Raw genomic sequence first — 18,563 nt, 5'->3', positions numbered from 1 at the left:
TTACATAGTAAAGTTTGAGATGAATGCGGTGGCTGGAATCTGCATCTGAAATGTTCCTTCTTTTGCCTCTGAACCCCGGTTCACCATAGAGCAAGAAACTGCGGTGAAGGCATAGCGGGAGATTATGGTGGACTTCACTGTGAACTCTGCCATAACTGGCTTGATTTCCTGAGGGACAGAGATAGGAATGTAATACTAGGAGCAGCTATAAACATCACTCATTCTTCTAACACAGTAGTAAGGCAAGTCTGTCCGTTTCATACTCAAGTACCTCAGCTGAAGATGCTCCAGTTACTTGAAAGAAAGACGATACCCAAAGACAATCATCACACAGTGAGAAATCTCTCTCTTGATTTTGAGTTGACTGTATAATAGTTCTTATGGTCACTGCAATGACCGGTGGAAAATGGCATGAGGATGGGAGTGAGGGTATGTGGTGAATGGATGGTGTGAATGAAGGTATGGGGGGAAAGGGGAAGAAAAAAGAAGGATGCATGTTAAGTTGTCCAGAAAGATTGTTAGAGAGTTGAAACTACACTTCCCCCTCCCCATTCGCAGTTTCCTCACTCGCGGTTTCACAAATTCGCGATTTTTTTGGGGGGGGAGGGGGACTCTATATTTTATCATGTTCCCGCCTCTCTCCCACCTTCCCCCTGGCATCCCGGCCTTACCTGGTGGTCTAGCAGGCTTTCGGGGCAGGAGTGATCTTCCCACGCTCCTGCCCCATGTAGATCGCCAATAGGAAATGGCTGCCTTGAGCTCCCGCCGTAGTCTCGAGAGACTACGAGAACTCACAGCATGTTTTAATATGTCTGTATAAGTTGGGTTTTTTATTATGTTTAGTAGATTTAGTCTTTCTGTGTTAGTTATGTCTGTTTCCCCTAATTCTGTAATTTTTATTTATTTGTACATTGCCTAGAATTTGGAATAGGCGATTAATCAAATTATATAATAAACTTGAAACTAGATCAAGTCTTCATGCTTGAGAAACATAAATTGAATTAATCCTTAAATATGTGTTACAAGCTGATCCAGTTGGTGCTAGAAACATTCGGAGTAATTGAAAGACATCAACATTCTACTAATGTTAAAATAAGATAATCAATTAGCTCTGATTCAATGAGGCTGGGCTTCCTAGACCTGCTCAAATGATCCCAGAGCCAGTCAACCTTTCAAGACATTAGCAATTAATATTTATCAGGAAGATTTGATTATACAAGGTCTTCGTTGTGGGTATCCTGAAAACCCAACTGTCTGTGATGTCACCAGGACAGGTTTGGGAAGCCCTAGATTAAGGTGACCAGGTGGCTCCATGCCAAGAGCATCAGGCTAAGCTGGTCCAGGATTTAACCCATTCCATCTCTGGACTTGTATTTCTTCTTGTTCCTGAGCAACTGGACCAGCAAGTCCATAGTTGAAATGCAGACAAAATCAGATCATCTTAGTTTGAGAAAGCAATTCATCAGATCACAGCTGGGCCAGATGTCAAAAGAAAACAAAATCCAGGGATGCAACAAATCTTCAGTAAAAGTCTTCTACTCTAAAGACCTCTTTAATCAAGCCACAGTAGTGAGTGCCGCTTGGCAAATGTACCGAAACCCATTCAATCCCTATGGGCTATGGTGCATTTTCCTCACCGGCCCATAGTATTTGGCTTGAAAAAAAGAGGTTGTAAGTTAGGGTTTACCCAGACATGTCCTCCTTTTTAGAGGGTATGTCTGGGCGTCCGGATGGCTTTTCAAAACCCGGCACTTTGTCCAGGTTTTGAAAAGATTTTTCTTTGGGACCGCGTCAGGAGGGCATCCACGCATGTGCAGATGCCCGACCGACGAGAACAGATTGAGGGGGGGCGGGGCTGGAGTGATGTGGGCGGAACTGGGTGGGCCTGGGGGGGGGCACGAGTCCGGATTTTATTTAACGAAAATGTGGTAACCCTACTCTAAGGGCTCCTTTAACGAAGCCGCAGTAGCGGCTTTAACGCGTGCGACGTTGAATCACGAGCTAACCCCTGCGCTAGCCGAAAAACTTACCGCCTGCTCAAGAGGAGACGGTAGTGGCTAGCGCATCCGGTGGTTTAGCGCACTTTGAACCTCTACCGCTGCTTCGTAAAACCCGTTCCAATTTTCAAGTTTCACGTTTAATGGTAATTTGATTCATCGCCTATCGCGATACCAAGCGATTATACAAAATATTCTCAAATCAGGGGATACAAAATTACGTGTTGACAAAGACAAAACTGACTAACGGTTCAAAAGGACTGGAGGTAAACTACAATAAAGTATAGAAAAGAAGAGAGAACGAAAAAAGGACAGGAAATTTATAAAGTACGTGAACTACACCACTTATCCCCTCTTTTACAAAACCATAGCGTGGTTTTTTAGTGCCGGCCGCGGCGATAACAGCTCCGACACTTATAGGAATTCTCAGAGCATCAGAGCTGTTACTACCTCGGCCAGTGTTAGATTGGTGGATGATGGGATATAAAGCTTTCTTATTATGGAATTCGTTCCCTTCAAATTTACGCTTGGAAGCCTCTTCCACTAAGAGCCTCTTCTTAGAGAATGACACGGTGGCGGTTTACCCGCGGCCACCGCATTTTAGCCGCGGGTCACCCGCCAAAAACGGGGAAGAAAACTAGCAGTCGCTGCGGCGACGGGGACAAAGCCATTCACCGCCCGCGGGGCGGTGAATGGTCTTGTCCCCCACAGTGAGGCATGAAGGATCGCGCGGTCCCCGCAGCTCACACCCGCCCGCCCAATCGATTCCAGTGTCCAGCCAGCTCTCTCCCCTCTCCTCACCCCAGTCCGCAGATCCTCCTCCTCGGCGACCCGCACGCTACCAGAGAGCCGCGCACACCCGCCGCTGCTCAGCCTCGATCTTCTGCTCTGACGCAACCGGAAACAGGAAGTTGCAGCAGAGCAGAAGATCGAACACTGAGCAGCCGCGCGTGTGCGGCTCCCTGGGAAAGCGCGCAGGTTGCCGAAAAAGAAAACCCACAAACCAAGGTGAGGAGAAGGGAGAGAGCCGGCCAAACACCAGGATCGACCGGGCAGGCAGGTAGTGGCCATGGGGACCGTGCGATCGCTAGTGTTCCCGGCTCAAATTGGAAGGAGGGAGTGAAAGGAAAAAGGCTTATATGGATGCAGCGGGGACGGTGACGGGGCGGTGAATGGGATGGCAGTGGCGGTGACGGGGCGGTGAAAGGGATGGTGGTGACGGTGACGGGGCGGTGAAGGGATCGGCGGTGACGGGGCGGTGCAGAGGATGGTGGGCCGGTGACAGGGCGGTGACGGGGACAGATTTTTTCCCCGTGTCATTCTCTACCTCTTCTATCAAAATGCCCTAGCAGTGTGTAGCGTGGTGAGCTGCGCTGAATGACCCGCGCTGCTCCCGACGCTTATAGAGTTCCTTTGAGCGTCGGGAGCAGCGCAGACCATTCAGCGCGGCTCTCTGCGCTAAAAACTGCTCGTGCAGTTTGGTTTTGTGTATTTGTAAAAACTTTTTCTTTTTGAGAGAGCTTTTTCTACACAAACCCCACCCCCCAAAAAAAAAAAAAATGTAGATTTGAAGCAGAAGTAATGGCGAACACATGTTAGTTATGCAGGACTTTGTTTGTATAAAACTTGTGTTCTTTGGTGTGGATGAGTGATTCTGTCCTATAACTAATGACGTTCCGTTTTTATTTTTTAAATTTGTTTTTATTGCTCACCGCTTTGAATTGTGTTGCAACTAAGGCGGCATATCAAGTTTTGATAAACGATAAATAAATACATAGAAGCATAGAAGATGACGGCAGAAAAGGGCCACGGCCCAACAAGTCTGCCCACTCTAATGACCCACCCCCTAAATTCTTCCCTGAAGTGATCCCATATGCTTATCCCATTTTCTCTTAAAGTCCAGCGTGCTGCTGGCCTGAATTACCTGCAGTGGAAGACTATTCCAATGGTCAACCACCCTTTCGGTGAAGAAGTACTTCCTGGTGTCACTATGAAATCTCCCACCCCTGAGTTTCAATGGATGTCCTCTTGTCTCGTAGGTCCTTTGAGAAAAAAAGATATCGTCTTCTACCTCAATACGGCCCGTGAGATATTTGAACGTCTCAATCATGTACCCCCTCTCTCTACGTTCCTCGAGTGAATATAACTGCAACTTACCCAGCCGTTCCTCAAACGGGAGATCCTTGAGTCCTGAGACCATCCTGGTGGCCATTCGCTGAACCGACTCCATTCTCTGCACATCTTTTTGATAGTGCGGTCTCCAGAATTGTACACAATATTTCAGATGAGGTCTCACCATGGATCTGTACAACGGCATTATAACTTCGGTCTTCCAGCTGACGAAGCTTCTTCGGATACAACCCATACCTTAAGCCTCCCTTTGATAAAGCAATGTTATCACCACACGTGTGTTTGTGTTCAGTATAAAAAAATGGCCCTTTCTCACTTGGACAGCATAGGTTCTGCACGGTGCACATCTGTAGCTCAGACTTATTCAGGGAATCGAGTCAGGCATTTGACTAGGCTGAGGTTCTGCCCGTGGTGACATTGGTTGGCACTTTTCTAAGCAATTTACAATGTAAAAATAGGCACCAGTAGGGGTAAGAACGTCTTCGGACACCGACTAGCCCGCCTGCTTCACAGGGCTTTAAACTAGGTAAGTCGGGGGAGGGTACCCATTCACATATTAGTGCAGAAAGGAATTATCCTGATGAGGTGAGTCGAAACTCCGCTTCCATGTCCAAGGTAAGTACCCACATTGCAAACAGTTCTTTGGGAGTCACACCGACTCGGGTAGGATACGCCTCACAGGGACTTAGCAAACACAAGATATGGAGGGCCATGTATGTCAATGCACACAGTTTAGGTAACAAAATTCTAGAATTGGAGGCTGAAATAAGGAATGCCGACCTAGATGTGGTGGCAATATCTGAAACTTGGTTCACGGACTCACATGGGTGGGATATGGCTATACCGGGCTACAATCTACTTCGTCAGGACAGAGAGGGCAGGTTAGGAGGGGGGGTAGCTCTATACATTAAAGAGAACATCAAAACCACCAGGATCACAGATGTCAAGTACACCGGGGAGTCCCTCTGGTTAAACCTGGCAAGAGGCAGAGAAAAATGCCTGTATCTAGGTGTGGTATACAGACCCCCAAGACAACTGGAAGACATGGACGCAGAATTAATTGAAGACATAGAGAATATCACTCTACGAGGAGAAGCTGTACTGCTAGGGGACTTCAATATGCCTGATGCAGACTGGAACTCATTTTCAGTGACAACCAGCGGTAGCAGGAGGTTCTTAACCTCCATAAAGGGAGCACATCTCAAACAAATGGTAACGGAGCCCACTAGGGCCCAGGCGATCCTCGACCTGGTACTCGCCAACGGGGAAAGCGTCTCAGAGGTCTCAGTAGGAGATACGCTAGCCTCCAGCGACCACAACATAGTATGGTTCAAACTTAGGAAAGGCTTCCCTAGATCAAACACGAAAACAAAGGTACTCAATTTCCGGGACACAGACTTCGCACGCATGGGAGATTTTGTCCATCGGACGCTACAGGACCAAGCGGAGACCGATGATGTAGAAGCTAAGTGGTTAACACTGAAATCAACCATACATGAAGCAACTAGCCGCTTCATAAAATCAGTAAATAAACGACAAAGAAACAATAAACCCCAATGGTTCACCGTGGAGATCTCGCACCTCATTAAGGAGAAGAAAAAAGCATTTCTCTCCTACAAGCGCACGGAGAAAAGAGAGGCAAAAGTAGAATATAGGACCAGGTCTACAGCGGTCAAAATGGCAGTTAGGGAGGCAAAACTTCGAGTGGAAGAAATTCTGGCAAAAAACATTAAAAAGGGGGACAAATCCTTCTTCAGGTATATTAGTGACAGAAAAAGGAACACAGGCGGGATAGTACGCCTTAGAAGACCGGACGGAAGTTACGTGGAAGCAGATTCCGATAAAGCCGAACTACTGAATGAATACTTCTGCTCAGTCTTCACCTGTGAGGCACCGGGACACAGTCCGCAGTTGAAGGCAACACAAAGCACAGAAGACCCGTTTCAGAATATTGAGTTCACACCAGGTGAAGTTTACAGTGAACTGGCAAGACTCAAGGTGAACAAAGCCATGGGACCAGACAATTTGCACCCAAGAGTGCTCAGAGAATTGAGCGATGTCCTGGCGAAACCGTTGGCTGAGCTATTCAATCTCTCCCTAAGTAAGGGGAAAGTTCCCCTGGACTGGAAATTAGCTAATGTCGTTCCTCTGCATAAAAAGGGTTGCAGGGCAGAGGCTGCGAATTATAGACCGGTGAGTCTCACATCAATAGTGTGCAAACTCATGGAAACACTAATTAAAAGCAAATTGGACATGATCTTGAATGAAGGGAATCTTCGGGATCCCAGTCAGCATGGATTCACCAAGGGTAGGTCCTGCCAATCCAATCTCATCAGCTTCTTTGACTGGGTAACAAGAAAGTTGGACTTGGGAGAGTCTTTGGACGTTGTGTACCTGGACTTCAGTAAAGCTTTTGACAGTGTCCCACACCGCAGGCTGCTAAGCAAGATGGAATCGATGGGGTTAGGAGAGACACTAACTGCATGGGTCAATGATTGGCTGAGTCAATGATTGGCAGACTTCAGAGGGTGGTGGTTAATGGTACCCTCTCTAAAACATCGGAGGTGACCAGTGGAGTGCCGCAGGGCTCGGTCCTGGGTCCACTCCTTTTCAACATATTCATAGGGGATCTGACTCAAGGGCTTCAAGGTAAAATAACACTATTCGCCGATGACGCCAAACTATGTAATATAGTAAGTGAATGCAGTTTACAGAATTATATGGCGCAGGACCTGCTTACATTGGAAAGTTGGTCCTCAACCTGGCAGCTAGGCTTCAATGCTAAGAAATGTAAGGTCATGCACGTCGGAAGCGGAAATCCATGCAGGACGTACTTCTTGAACGGAGAAACTTTAACTAGGACTTCAGCAGAACGAGATTTAGGAGTAATCATCAGTGCAGACATGAAAACTGCCAATCAAGTGGAGAAGGCTTCATCTAAGGCAAGGCAGATATTGGGTTGTATCAATAGAAGTTTCGTTAGCCGAAAGCCTGAAGTCATAATGCCGTTGTACAGGGCCATGGTGAGATCACATCTGGAGTACTGTGTGCAATTCTGGAGGCCACATTACAGTAAAGATGTGCGCAGAATTGAATCGGTTCAACGGACGGCCATCAGGATGATCTCGGGGCTCAAGGGTCTCTCGTACGAAGAGAGACTGAACAAATTGCAGCTCTACACTCTCGAGGAACGTAGGGAGAGGGGAGACATGATCGAAACATTTAAGTACCTCACGGGACGTGTCGAAGTGGAAGATGATATTTTCTTTCTCAAGGGACCCTCGGCCACAAGAGGGCACCCGCTCAAACTCAGGGGCGGAAAATTTCATGGCGACACCAGAAAGTATTTCTTCACAGAGAGAGTGGTTGATCATTGGAACAAGCTTCCAGTGCAGGTGATCGAGGCAGACAGCGTGCCAGACTTTAAGAATAAATGGGATACCCATGTGGGATCCCTACGAGGGTCAAGATAAAGAAATTGGGTCATTAGGGCATAGACAGGGGTGGGTAAGCAGAGTGGGCAGACTTGATGGGCTGTAGCCCTTTTCTGCCGTCATCTTCTATGTTTCTATGTTTCTATCTTGAAACGTATAAACTTGTCAAACTTGTTAGGGGAGGATAAAAGGAAGAATAGTCTGAAATTTGGCAGCTAAAATTTAATGCTAAGAAATGTAAGGTCATGCATTTGGGCTGCAAAAACCAGAGGGAACGGTACAGATTAAGGAGTGAAGAGCTTATGTGCACGACAGAAGAGCGGGACTTGGGTGGGATCGTATGTGATGATCTTAAGGTGGCCAAACAGGTTGAAAAGATGACGGCGAAAGCTAGAAAGATGCTAGGTTGCATATGGAGAGCTATGGCCAGTAGGAAAAAGGAGGTATTGATGCCCCTGTATAAGACTCTGGTGAGACCTCATTTAGAATATTGTGTACAATTCTGGAGGCCGCACCTTCAAAAAGATATAAAAAGGATGGAGTTGGTCCAGAGGAAGGCTACTAAAATGGTGTGTGGTCTTCGTGATAAGGCATATGGGGACAAATCTCAATCTGTATACTTTGGTGGAAAGGCGGGAGAGGGGAGATATGATAGAGACGTTTAAATACCTACGTAATGTAAATGCACGAGTCGAGTCTCTTTCATTTGGGAAAGGAAGCTCCGGAATGAGAGGGCATAGGATGAAGTTAAGAGGTGATAGGTTCCGGAGTTATCTAAGGAAATACTTTTTTACAGAAAGGGTGGTAGATATGTGGAACAGTCTCACGGAGGAAGTGGTGGACACAGAGACTGTGTCTGAATTCAAGAGGGCCTGGGACAGGCATGTGGGATCTCTCAGAGAGAGAAAGAGAGAATGGTTACTGCGGATGGGCAGACTAGATGGGCCATTTGGCCTTTATCTGCCATCCTGTTTCTATTAGTAGTTAGGTGCTTCGTTGAGGAATTAAAGGTGGCTTTGACCAGCCCTAAGCTTAAGAAGCCTTCTTTGGTTTGTGGCCATCTCACTAATTTTTGCCCAGTGGCATTGTTTCCAGTTTTGACGAAGATTATTGAGAGGGCGGTATATGAAGAATTAGAGAATCATTTGTCTAAAACAGATTGTTCAGTGCCTTCCCTGACATGCCCACTTCAAACATACCCAGCGAGTGCCTTTATTCACTGGCACTGCCCACTGAAATGCTGCTGAATATTTGGCAGTTAGGTGGCCACATGTGATTTAGCCAAGCAGAAGTCTCTCCTGTCCAGTACAATCACTTTGAATATCGGGCGGTTTGTTTTTAGGGCCTGATTCTCTAAAGGACGCCAATCTCACATGTCAATCACGCATTGGCATCTTTTAGAGAATCTCATCTTTTTCTTTTTTTTTTCTAACAGATGCCTTAAATACAGCCCAGTATTTTACAGGCTTTCATTTAAGGCATCTGTCTCGCACCTAAGGAGATGCATAGGGACGCTTCCGGACACTTCCGGTGGAAACCACCACCATACCGGCCTTGGGCATTCGTAAGTGTCCCTATGCGTCTTCAAAGGGGCAAGACAGATGCTCACAATATAGGCGTCATTCGACACATCCATTTTTTAAGACGCACATTCCAATTGGCTGGTGAGATGGTGGTAGGATGCCTACTGCCGCCTACAATCGGGATGCAGTTTGTAGAATCGGTCCCTTAGTGTCTGCTTAAATTTATGAAGGGAGGTCTCCAGTCTAATATGGAGGAGAAGTTACTCCAAAGCAACAGGGCAACTCTTTAAAGCACGAGACACAACAAGCTGTCTTAAACTCTACCTCACAGCAGAAGAGAATATGGAGAAGATTTTGTTGAGTTGAGGCTATAGGGAATAAGTAGTTCATTACTAAGAAACAAAGGAATTCCTGGGAAGGTGAATTTTAAATTGGGTGTAATATGAGACAGGGTGCACCCTCAAGTCTCTGCCCCTCCTGACAGGTGTCTGTCTGTTTGTCTGCCCCTCCTAACAGGTGTGTGTTTGTCTGTCTGCCCCTCCTGACAGGTGTGTGTGTCTGCTCCTCTTTACTGTATATGTTTGTGAGTGTGTGTGTGTGTGTGTGTGTGTGTACCCCTCCTAACAGGTGTCTGTCTGTCTGTCCCTCCTGACAAGTGTGGGTGTGTCTGCCCCTCCTAACAGGTGTCTGTCTGTCTGCCCGCCCCTCCTAAGAGGTGTGTGTGTGTCTGTCCCTCCTGACAGTGTGTGTGTGTGTGTGCATGTGTGTGTGTGTCTCCCCTCCTAACAGGTGTCTGTCTGTCTGTCTACCCCTCCTGACAGGTGTGTGTGTGTCTGTCCTTTCTGACAGGTGTGTGTGTGCGTGTCTCCCCTCCTAACAGGTGTCTGTCTGTCTGTCTGCCCCTCCTAACAGGTGTGTGTGTGTATTTCCAGCACTGTCTATCCTTCATCTTTAATAAGGATCAATTTCACAAAAAAAAAGGATTTCTAAAAAACCTCAACAATCCTTTTCCTCGCCTTGTGGCTAAAGGAGCATCGTCAGTCAAACATTTATTTATTTTTGGCATAAAAGTTTCCCACATTCCTCAGGGAAGAGCAGATTACGGAACCTTTAAGCAAACTCTTGACAAAAATGTGAAACAGTGTTCCGAGGATTTTTCTCTAAATTCCCGAGAAGTCGCAGGGCTCTCTGCCTCTTCCTAAACTTTGCCTTTCCCCTGTATTCCCCACAGAGGTTTACGCAATTTTATTGCCTTCCATTCCGAAATACAGATGTGCAAACAGATCTTATTACAGACCTTAAAGTGATTCGATAGCAAACATGAAGACGGGATGGATGTTGGAATAAGCTAAAGGAATTCCAAAGTGGCTGACCTCAAAAGGACTTTTGTTCTAGCGCCTTTGATGCAGATAACTGTACAAATTCCTGTCTGCACCTCCTCTGGGGTGTACCCTGCTACCCAGGGAGATGAACTAGGGTTTTAAGGAACACAGAAAACCTTAAAACACTTAAATGAAATAGATTAACACTACCTTTAGCAATGCACAAAAGTGGAGAAAAAAAGACTTCAGTCAGTATCATATATTCATGGTACTTTAATTGGGCCTAAAACAGTTCCCCAACATCATAGGTCTAAAAAACATAAGAACATATGAATAGCCGTACTGGGTCAGACCAATGGTCCATCATGCCCAATAGCCCGTTCTCACAGTGGCCAATCCAGGTCACTAGTACCTGGCCAAAACCCAAAGAGTAGCATACAGAATCCCAAAGAATAGCAAGATTCCGGAATCCCAAACATAACAAGATTCTAGAACCCCAAATAGTAGCAACATTCCATACAGAATCCCAAAGAATAGCAAGATTCCGGAATCCCAAAGAGTAACAAGATTCTAGAATTCCAAAGAGTAGCAACATTCCATACAGAATCCCAAAGAATAGCAAGATTCCGGAATCCCAGAGAGTAACAAGATTCTGGAACCCCAAAGAGTAGCAACATTCCATACAGAATCCCAAAGAATAGCAAGATTCCGGAATCCCAGAGAGTAACAAGATTCTGGAACCCCAAAGAGTAGCAACATTCCATACAGAATCCCAAAGAATAGCAAGATTCCAGAATCCCAGAGAGTAACAAGATTCTGGAACCCCAAAGAGTAGCAACATTCCATACAGAATCCCAAAGAATAGCAAGATTCCAGAATCCCAAAGAGTAACAAGATTCTAGAATTCCAAAGAGTAACAACATTCCATATAGAATCCCAAAGAATAGCAAGATTCCAGAATCCCAGAGAGTAACAAGATTCTAGAACCCCAAAGAGTAGCAACATTTCATGCTACCAATCCAGGGCAAGCAGTGGCTTCCCCCATGTCTTTCTCGATAACAGGCTATATGGACTTTTCCTCCAGGAACTTGTCCAAACTTCTCTTAAAACCAGCTACGCTATCCGTTCTTACCACAACCTCTGGCAACGCGTTCCAGAGCTAACTGAAATCATCAAAAAGCTGTCCCACGCATGAATTGTGCAACTTCTATCACACACGTACAATTCCGATGCCGCTGCAGTCAATTCCACACTATAACAAATGCTGAAATAGGCACCACACACTTGAAAACATATCTGTTTCTTGCAAACATCTTTTGTAATTCATTAAACTGCTGCAAGCACTCTAGCCTGACAGGGAATCCCTGTTTCGCTGCTGCTGAATCAGGGAGAAATTCACTCTTTCACTCTGTTCTATGGCCATGTATGATACAGGAACACAGCCATGGCTAGATTAAAGCACAGGGAAAGCCAGGCATGTGTCTAGAGCAGTGGTTCCCAACCCTGTCCTGGAGGAACACCAGGCCAATTGGGTTTTCAGGCTAGCCCTAATGAATATGCATGAAGCAAATTTGCATGCCTATCACTTCCATCATATGCAAATCTCTCTCATGCATATTCATTAGGGCTAGCCTGAAAACCCGATTGGCCTGATGTTCCTCCAGGACAGGGTTGGGAATCACTGGTCTAGAGCACAAACATTTAAAAGGTCTTGCCACATCCACCTATAAGAACAGCCTTACTGGGTCAGACCAATGGTCCATCTAGCCCAGTTCCCTATTTCCATAGTGGCCAATCCAGGTCACAAAAACCTGGCAGAAACCCAAACAGTACCAACACTCCAGAATATCAAAGAGTAGCAATATTCCAGGCTACCAATCCAGGACAAGCAGTGGCTTCCCCCCCTGTCTCTTTTAGGCCAGCTCTTGGAAAGATTCTGAGTGAGGAATGCCCAAACCTGGCACATGGGGCCATACCTGGGAACTTCCTGAGTCCTAAAAGCAGTAAATATGCAGTGCTTACGTTCCTTTATTATCTGTGTAAGTTGAGCACTGGGTGGTCCTTAAGATAAATGCTGAGGCATCTTTGATTTGTTGACCAGACAGTCACATCAAGGGAGAGCACTAGATGTAGTGTATTAATGTATTAACGTACAACAAAATCTATTCCAGAGAAAGGAAAATGGTAAAACCATTGGACATAATTTGAAGTTGAGGGGTGGTAGACTCAAGAGCAATGTAAGGAAATTCTTCTTTACGGAGAGGGTGATGGATGCGTGGAATGCGCTCCCGAGAGAGGTGGTAGAGAAGAAAAAGGTGACAACAAGCGTGGGATGAACACAGAGGATCTCGAATCTGAAAATAATGATATATATTGGAGAACTAAGGCAGACTTGCACGGTCTGCGTCCCTTTTATGGTCATTCAATTGAAGACGGGCTATGGAGGCTTCAATGGGTTGGAGTGAGCTTTGACGGAGACTCTAGAAGATAGAATCTAAGCACACTGCCGGGGCACAGCTCTGGGTTTGTGGCCCAGAGAATATCTAAGAAAAAGGACCATTTAAATTAAATGATTAATTTATAGAGCGGGTAAAGTTGGGCAAACTGGATGGACCATTCGGGTTTTCTTTTGCTGTCTTTTACTATCTTACTATTTAAATGTTTGGAAAGCTTTTGACACTGTTCCATGTAGACAACTTATAAACAAACTGAGTGCTCTCCGTATGGGCCCTAAAGTGACTGACTGGATCAGAAACTGGTGGAGTGGAAGGCGACAAAATGTAGTGGTACGCTATCAGTGGACCAAGACCAGGATCTGGTCTTGGTCCAGCACTTTTTAACATTTTTATAAGCCAGGACAGAAGATATTTCAGAAGGGCTCTCTGGTAAGGATTGTCTCTTTGTGGATGATACCTAAGTCTGCAGTAGGGCGAATACCCCTGATGGCATGAATAATATGAGGATGGACCTAACGAAGCTTGAAGAATGGTCTAGAGTTTGCCAGTTAAGATTTAATGTTAAATTATGCAGGGTCATGATTGGGACTGCAAAAACCTGATTGAGTAAGGGGGGGTGAAGTACTTCTATGAATGAAAGAGGAGCAAGACATGGGTGTGATTGTATCTAATCGTAAGGTGGCCAAGCAAGTAGAAAAGGTGACAGAGAAATCTCGAAGAATGCTTGGATTCATGAGCAAGGAACGGCTAGTAGAGAATGACACGTCAATAAGTACGCATAGATAATCATGGGGCAGAGATGTGGACAGAACCCATAGGGATGGAGACTAGCCGTAAACAGGCTGTTCCAACTAGATGGAACAGCATCTTAAAAATATTGGTATCTATACGTTAAAACACATCTTAGACATCTGAATTCAATGATTAAAAAAACCGAAGATGCTTTTTGTTAAATGACATCCTTTGTGTCTTGTCTGTCTTTGCTGTGGAAACAAGAATCTTGTCTGCTGATCAGCCTCCTACATCTGCAACGTCCTTCCATCATGTGCCCAGCTGGTCAAGCATCTTACTGTTACTGCAACAGATTCATCCATCATTGCTGGCATCAAGGAACATTTCCAACATTTAATAGACACTCGTTTTTTCTGTTCATCCACTACACGGTGTTGATTTTCTTCTTAATACATTTCTGAAAGACAATCCAATTATCTTCTCAGATAATGTGAAAACACAGGCAACTGAATCTTTGGGAAGGTTGTACCAACACCAGATCGAAATGGAAGGCTCTATTCGTGATTTATAAACAGCTGTATTGTCCCTTTTGATACTTTAATTAAAAGATTTAAATATAAAATCATAACTGTTGAAGGATTGTGCAGATGAAGACAAAGTAAATGGCCAGGAGTGCCATGGTTATATCAGTAGGCAAGAAGGGTGACTGCCTGGAGTGCCAAGCTGGGGGTGGGGACCCCAAAAGTATATAGTTATACATATTAAACAATTCTTGTATTTTACTATCCCATATGCAACAAACATCATGCGCGACAGAGACCTCAGGTAAAGGAAAGGTTAGGGGGAGGGACAGACATGCAAATTATGGATTGATTAAATTAACATCTGCTGGAATTAAAACAAGAACAGGAGTCGTACTGAAAGGCTTCATGCCAGAAAGATGATGAAAAACCCACAGGTGCGGTTTTCCACCTTGAATTATACATACCCGGCGCTGCTGAAAGTACGCCTGTCGAGCAACTCGCCGGCCCACCTGCAGAGTCCAAGAAACAGCCATCAGCATTCTTTCTTTTAAAAATACCATTTTACTGTGCTATTTGCCATGTAAAACCCATCTGGTGCCACCAACTTCGTGCCTTTATACCTCTGGCTTTTATTCCTGTAATTGTCTGGATGGGACAAACAGGGGAAAATGCTTGAATACCTGAATAAATTCATGTAAACTGTTCTGAGCTCCCCTGAATAAATAGTGTGAAGAGTTTCAGCCTCTGATTACCAGAGCTGGCATTGTGACATCATAATGCCTCATTCCACCAATAAGAGCCAGCCTCATCAGTGATGTCACAATGGCTTGATTGTCTTAGACTTTTACTACATTTCGATTTCTAGAGTGGCGCAATGGTTAAAGCTACAGCCTCAGCACCCTGAGGTTGTGGGTTCAATCCCACGCTGCTCCTTGTGACCCTGGGCAAGTCACTTAATCCCCCCCATTGCCCCAGGTACATTAGACAGATTGTGAGACCGCCGGGACAGACAGGGGAAAATGCTTGAGGACCTGAATAAATTCATATAAACCGTTCTGAGCTCCCTTGGGAGAACAGTAATAAATAATGTGAAAAGTTTTAGCCTCTGATAACCAGAGCTGGTATTGTGATGTCATAATGCCTCATTCCACCAATAAGAGCCAACCTCATCGGTGATGTCACAATGGCTTCTTTGTCCTACACTTGTCTCACTTTTACTATATTTTGATTTCTAGAGTGGTGCAGTGGTTAAAGCTAAAGCCTCAGTACCCAGAGGTTGTGGGTTCAAAATCACGCTTCTCCTCGTGAACTTGGGCAAGTCACTTAATCCCCCCATTGCCCCAGGTACATTAGATAGATTGTGAGCCCACCAGGACAGAAAGGGAAAGATGATTGAGTATCTGAATAAATTCATGTAAACTGTTCTGGGCTCCCCTGAATAAATCGTTTGAAAAGTTTCAGCCTCTGATAACCAGGGCTGGTATTGTGACATCATAATGCCTCATTCCACCAATAAGAGCCGACCTCATCAGTGATGTCACAATGGCTTCTTTGTCCTACACTTGTCTCACTTTTACTATATTTTGATTTCTAGAGTAGTGCAGTGGTTAAAGCTACAGCCTCAGCACCCTGAGGTTGTGGGTTCAAACCCACGCTGCTCCTTGTGACCTTGAACAAGTCACTTAATCCCCCCATTGCCCCAGGTACATTAGCTAGATTGTGAGCCCGCCGGGACAGACAGGGGAAAATGCTTGAGGACCTGAATAAATTCATGTAAATCATTCTGAGCTCCCCTGGGAGAACTGTATAGAAAAGCAAATAATAAAAAAAAAAAAAAAAAAAAGAATGGATTAACCCTTGTACGGCACATGAACAGCACTTGTATGGCAGATGTAGGCAGCACTGCGGAGATACCCCCTCCCCTAATTCTAAATAGTACATCACAATTCAACGTGTAACTTGTAGCGCTGCAACAGAAGTAACTGCACGCAACTGTACTTAGGAATTAAACTTTCATAATTCGGTAAGTTGTGGCGCCTAAGGGGGAACGTTCTAGAAACGATGCCTAAGTTAAGTAACAAACACAGTTTAAAACGGCAAAAAAAATGGCACCGTTAAAGCATCTACTGACGTCTAAATATTATGTGCTAGAATCACGCCTACGCAGTGGCAAAGCGAGGGTAAGTGGTGCCCCTCCCCTCCCCTCTTCCCGGTCCCCCCTGCCGCGCCCCCGTCCCTTTTTAATTTTCCATTCCAGACTGGAGAAACATCACGAACTTGCTGCCCGTGTCGTGCCGGCTATCCCTCTGATGTCACTTCCTGGTGAGGTCAGAGTTCGTTACGCTGCTTGCGCAATGGAAAATGAAAAAGGTACGAGGGGAGGGAAGGGGCACCTGCATGCGGCAGGGGGGGTTGGGAAGAAGCAGGGGGGGACGGACAGGAGGATGGGTACCAGCGCCCCTATCGAGACCAGGCCCAAGGCAGACTGCCCCTCCCCCGCTCCCGCCTATGCCTACATAGGAGCTTTAGGCTGTTGAACGCCACTATGGGCATGGATGACGCCAGAAGTGGCGCTAGGCAGCCAAAAGTGCCTACGTAGGCAAGATTCACGAAAAAGATAGGCGCCAGAAATGTAGACCCGGAAAACCCTGGCTTACATTTCCGGCGCCAACTTATACTCTCACCCCCCCCCCCCCCTTTTACAAAACCGTAGTGCGGTTTTTAGCGCCGGCCACGGCAGTAACAGCTCCAGTGCTCATAGGAATTCTACGAACGTCGAAGCTAACACTGCCACGGCCGGCGCTAAAAACCGCGCTACGGCTTTATAAAAAGGGTGAGTTTATTCTATATCGGAATCTGGGCGTCCAGATGTTGTAATAGAATACAATCCTAGTGGTCGGGTTTTTGGCGCATGACCTTAGCTCCCCTTCTAGATATGGCTCCATAATGAATAGTCCCTGCTCCCTAGAGCTTAGCCAAGAAAAGCAGACAGGACACACAGCGTGAAGCAAAACAAGAATGCTCGCAAGCTAAAGCAGCAGGATGTCTACTTCCGAGACCGCCAGCGCTAAAACCCACGCTACGCGTTTGTAATGGAGGGGGGGTATCTGATCTAACCGGGTGAACTGCTTCAAAACCAGGTAACAGCAGAGAGACTGAGTGTATGCCTCATTCAGCGAGAGGGCTGAGAGAGACGGTGTTAACTGAAGGGCAAGCAGTAGCCGCTCCCTATGCTAATAAGCCAGTGTTTCTAAACGTGTGGATTTGTACGTTTCTTCATATATACTGTAGCAACAGTAGGCTCCTTTGCCTTTCTCACTGGAGGTCTGGGAAGGAGTGATTTTTGTATGTGCTTTTCACAAGTCAATAATGAAATGCTTTGGGTCTTTCTTTTATTACACATTTTCAAGTAAATAGAAGAAAACTGAAAGAATTCAAAAGGTAAAATTATAGAACAACTAAGTTATAACCATAAGTTTCAACTCGCCCCCTCTTCTGTTCAACGGCGTTAGCAGTTTCTAACGTGGGGAACTGCGCTGAAGGTCCCGCGCAGCTCCCGACGCTCACAGAGTTCCTATGAGCGTCGGGAGCCGTGTGGGCCACTCATTGCGGCTCTCTGCGCTAGAAACTGCTAGCGCTGTTTAACAGAAGAGAGGGCGAGTATCAAGCCCACATCAACGGGCAAGAAAATGGTATCCTGTATCAAAAGCAAAATAAATCAGGAAAAGTATTCTTCTGAGGCACTAATCTATTACAATTAAAAAATTAAATTATTTATATACCACTTATATCCTCGGGCGGTTTACATTCCAGTACTTTATCGGATTTCCCTCTCTGTTCCGGTGGGCTCAAACTCTATCTAGTGTACCTGGGGCAATGAGGGGATTAAGTGACTTGCCCAGGGTCACAAGGAGCAGCGAGGGATTTGAACCCACAACCTCAGGGTGCTGAGGCTGTAGTTCAAACCACTGCTCCACCTACACTAGGAAAATAAACCGAGTAAAAGGTCATTTCTGGATCCAGCTCGTCTTGAGAAATTTCTTAGCTGGTAAAGTAATTCCTTCAGCAGAAGCAGGATCAGCGAAGTTTTCATACTCGTGTCAGAAATATGTGTATCAAGTCCAATCAAAAGAGGAGGACCAGAAAGATGCTTCCGCCGGTGAGATCAGATAAAACAGTAGATAAACACCCTGATGAGGGGCAACCCAACATAGCCAGTGTTTTGGCGATAAAACACCTTCTTCAGGGGTCAAGCAAGACGCTTGGACCAGAGAAGAATTCTTGAAGTCAAAGTGCGTGCAGTGGCGTACCAAAGGGGGGAGGGGCGGTCCGCCCTTGGTGCAGACCATGAGGGGATGCTCCCGGGGTTGGCGTCATAGTCCGGGAACTTCGCTGCTCTGCCGGTGTCGGTCCTTCCTGTCTGGCGGGTCCTGTCAGTGCGTTCG

The 18,563-nt window shown here is 45.9% G+C and overlaps 1 protein-coding gene across 1 annotated transcript in view; it reads right to left on the bottom strand.

Annotated features, from left to right (window-relative positions):
- Positions 1–18,563, bottom strand: part of ITIH5 (inter-alpha-trypsin inhibitor heavy chain 5) — a 137,812-nt gene that overhangs the window by 104,921 nt on the left and 14,328 nt on the right. The window contains exons 2-3 of the mRNA XM_033958849.1: positions 14,583–14,627; positions 5–168 (exon numbers count right to left, since the gene is read on the bottom strand). Coding sequence (XP_033814740.1) covers positions 5–168; positions 14,583–14,627 — 209 coding nt within the window. The remainder of the gene's footprint in view (positions 1–4; positions 169–14,582; positions 14,628–18,563) is intronic.

The sequence above is a fragment of the Geotrypetes seraphini genome, chromosome 9, assembly GCF_902459505.1.
Source record: "Geotrypetes seraphini chromosome 9, aGeoSer1.1, whole genome shotgun sequence".
NCBI classification, from domain to species: Eukaryota; Metazoa; Chordata; class Amphibia; order Gymnophiona; family Dermophiidae; genus Geotrypetes; species Geotrypetes seraphini.
This window is presented reverse-complemented; position numbering and strand designations above follow the sequence as displayed.